We start from the raw sequence: 2,282 nt of genomic DNA, 5'->3' as shown, positions 1-2,282 counted from the left end.
GCGCGTCTTGTCGGACGCGTCCTCGAGGGTTGCTAGCGAGCCAGCCTGCTAGTAAATAAACAAAGTGCATTCGAAAATCCAAATCCAAATCGCAAACATAGAAACCCAAACACACACAGCCACGTGGCATAGGAGAGCAGGAGGTGAAAGGAGGTCAGCAAATAAAAATACGGTGCAACCGGGTAGCGGGGGGCTATAAAAACGGACACCTCTCTACTGTGAGGTGGGTAAAAAGGAACAGGTCCCCGCCCTTGCGATCTTTGTGCAGGGTTCTTTGTGGGTGTGGTCGGCGACTAGCCGGGGTCGTCCTCCCGATGGGGGACTAGCACTAGCCGTTGTGGGGGAGAAGCCAGCACAATTTTACTTGCGGTTGCGCCCCGCGCCCCGGCCACTGGGGGACCCACGAGAGACGGCCGCGCGGAATACCCAAGGGTGAACTGGCTACTGCACCCGAAACGAAGACGTGGAAATCTATAGCGAGAGGAGTGTAGAGTCTGGAGTGGTAGAGCTCGACGGTCTGAAGGTTACCAGTATCTGATAGTGGCCTTGCCAATCTTGCAAAACAAAATCTCCCAATCTTGCCGCGGAGTGTCGCACCGGTGACGTCTGAGTAGGCCGCAGCGAAAAGGAGGAGAAGGCCCATGTAGACAGTGTGTAGCTGCACAATGGCGCGCTGGAGCGGGGGGGGGTCATCGGGGAAGTAGGCCGCACTCAGCAGGCGGTCGGCTCCTTTGCCAGCAAGGCTCCGGCCACCCGACGTGGCCTCGCGAAGGTGGCCTCGCGGAGACACCACTGAGAATGCCTCCAGTGCCGCGATCCGGTGCTCGAGCACCTCGACCGAGTGCTGCTGCGGGTCCGCGAGGAGCGAGCGCGCCGCGGGGAGGAGTGCGAGCGCCTCCTCTGCCGAGGCGGCGCTGAGGCAAAGCTGGGAGTCGCGCACAGCGCGCCACAGCGGCCCCTCCACCGGGGGCTCGCCGCCCCCCCCCGCGTCGAGGAAGCTGAGCGCATCCTCCACGGTCTCCGCATCCCGTGGAAAGCATCCGGCTGCAAGGCCTTGCAGTGTCTGCACACCGCTCAGCCGCTTGAGTAGGACCCCAGTCTCACGCAGCAGCCGCTCCATCGCCTCTCTGCTGCTGCCGCATTCGCTGATAAGCAGGCGCAGCCGCGCCGCGGTCAGGGAGGTGTAGAGGAAGAATAGGCGTACGATGGCGCGCCGCAGCGCCGGCGAGTCCTTCGCGAAGGCATCGGCGCGCAGCAGAGAATTCAAGAGGCCGCCGCGGGGAAGGCTGGTGCAAGTGAGCGCGGCGATCGCGGCGTTGTAGTCGGCCAGCGTCGGCTGCGGCGCCGCCGCGTCGCCCGTCGCCGCCGCGCCGCCCGCCGCCGCCGCGCCGCCCGCCGACGCGCTGCCCGCCGCCGCCGCGCCGCCACCCGCCGAGCCGGCCGCCGCGCCGCCACCCGCCGAGCCGGCCGCCGCGGCCGCTGCGCCGCCCGACGCACCCGCGGCGGCGGCGGCGGACGCGTCCAGCACCGCCTGCGCCGGCCCGAGCCGCTGGAGTATTTCCCACTCCGGGTCCTGCGAGGCGAAGCGGCTCTGGAGCGAAGCGAACTTCGGGTGCGCCTCGATATCCGCGGGCGTGGCATTTTTGTGCATGACGAAGTGGTTAGGTTGAGTGCCAACTACGACCTTTGTCGGGTACCTCCTGAAAGGTACCTTGCCGATGTATGAGACTTTGTGCCGCGCCATTTTTAGGAGGCGCGAAGAGGCGCGAAAGAATTTAAACAGCACAACTTGCTCTCACAGCCTGACCGTTCGGTGAGAAAGATGATGGAGAGACAGGATAGGGAGCGACAGGAGGGGAGCCTCGGGGAGGATGAGACGTTGTTCCCAGAGGGGGCGCCCCAGAGACACATAAACTGGCAGAAAGAAGACCACGAGCTCTCCATCCGGCCGGTGACGTCTGAGCGGCCTGCTTGGTGATCATGCGGCGCGGCTAGCTTTGATGGGCGTCTGCGATCGCCCGGTAGGCGGCCACGATGCTCGCGAGCGAGTGGTTTGCCGTGACCTGCCTCCGCCACGTGGGCGCCTTGCAGAGCGGGCAGCACATCTGCGACATGATGCGGAAGCAATCGGTGATGCAGGCGAGGCAAAAGTTGTGGCCGCACGGCAGGAAGGTCGGCTCGTCGAAGATGTCCATACAGACGGTGCAGCGGAGCTCGGCGGCGAGGGCTTCGATGCTCTTCGGCGCGAGCTGCGTCGGCGGCTGCGAGAGGGCGACGGCGTC

At 65.2% G+C, this 2,282-nt stretch overlaps 2 protein-coding genes across 2 annotated transcripts in view; both read right to left on the bottom strand.

Moving 5' to 3' along the window:
* Nucleotides 1-1,651, bottom strand: part of EMIHUDRAFT_242541 (hypothetical protein) — a gene marked incomplete at both ends in the record, with an annotated part of 3,276 nt that extends 1,625 nt beyond the window's left edge. Inside the window, 2 exons of the mRNA XM_005772221.1 lie at nt 598-1,231; nt 1,529-1,651. Of these exons, the coding sequence (XP_005772278.1) occupies nt 598-1,231; nt 1,529-1,651 (757 nt within the window). The remainder of the gene's footprint in view (nt 1-597; nt 1,232-1,528) is intronic.
* Nucleotides 1,652-1,991: 340 nt separating this feature from the next.
* EMIHUDRAFT_242540 (hypothetical protein) overlaps nt 1,992-2,282 on the bottom strand; it is a gene marked incomplete at both ends in the record, with an annotated part of 2,464 nt that continues 2,173 nt past the window's right edge. The window contains one exon of the mRNA XM_005772220.1: nt 1,992-2,261. Coding sequence (XP_005772277.1) covers nt 1,992-2,261 — 270 coding nt within the window. The remainder of the gene's footprint in view (nt 2,262-2,282) is intronic.

Source organism: Emiliania huxleyi, assembly GCF_000372725.1.
Source record: "Emiliania huxleyi CCMP1516 unplaced genomic scaffold EMIHUscaffold_362, whole genome shotgun sequence".
Taxonomy (NCBI): Eukaryota; Haptophyta; order Isochrysidales; family Noelaerhabdaceae; genus Emiliania; species Emiliania huxleyi.
This window is presented reverse-complemented; position numbering and strand designations above follow the sequence as displayed.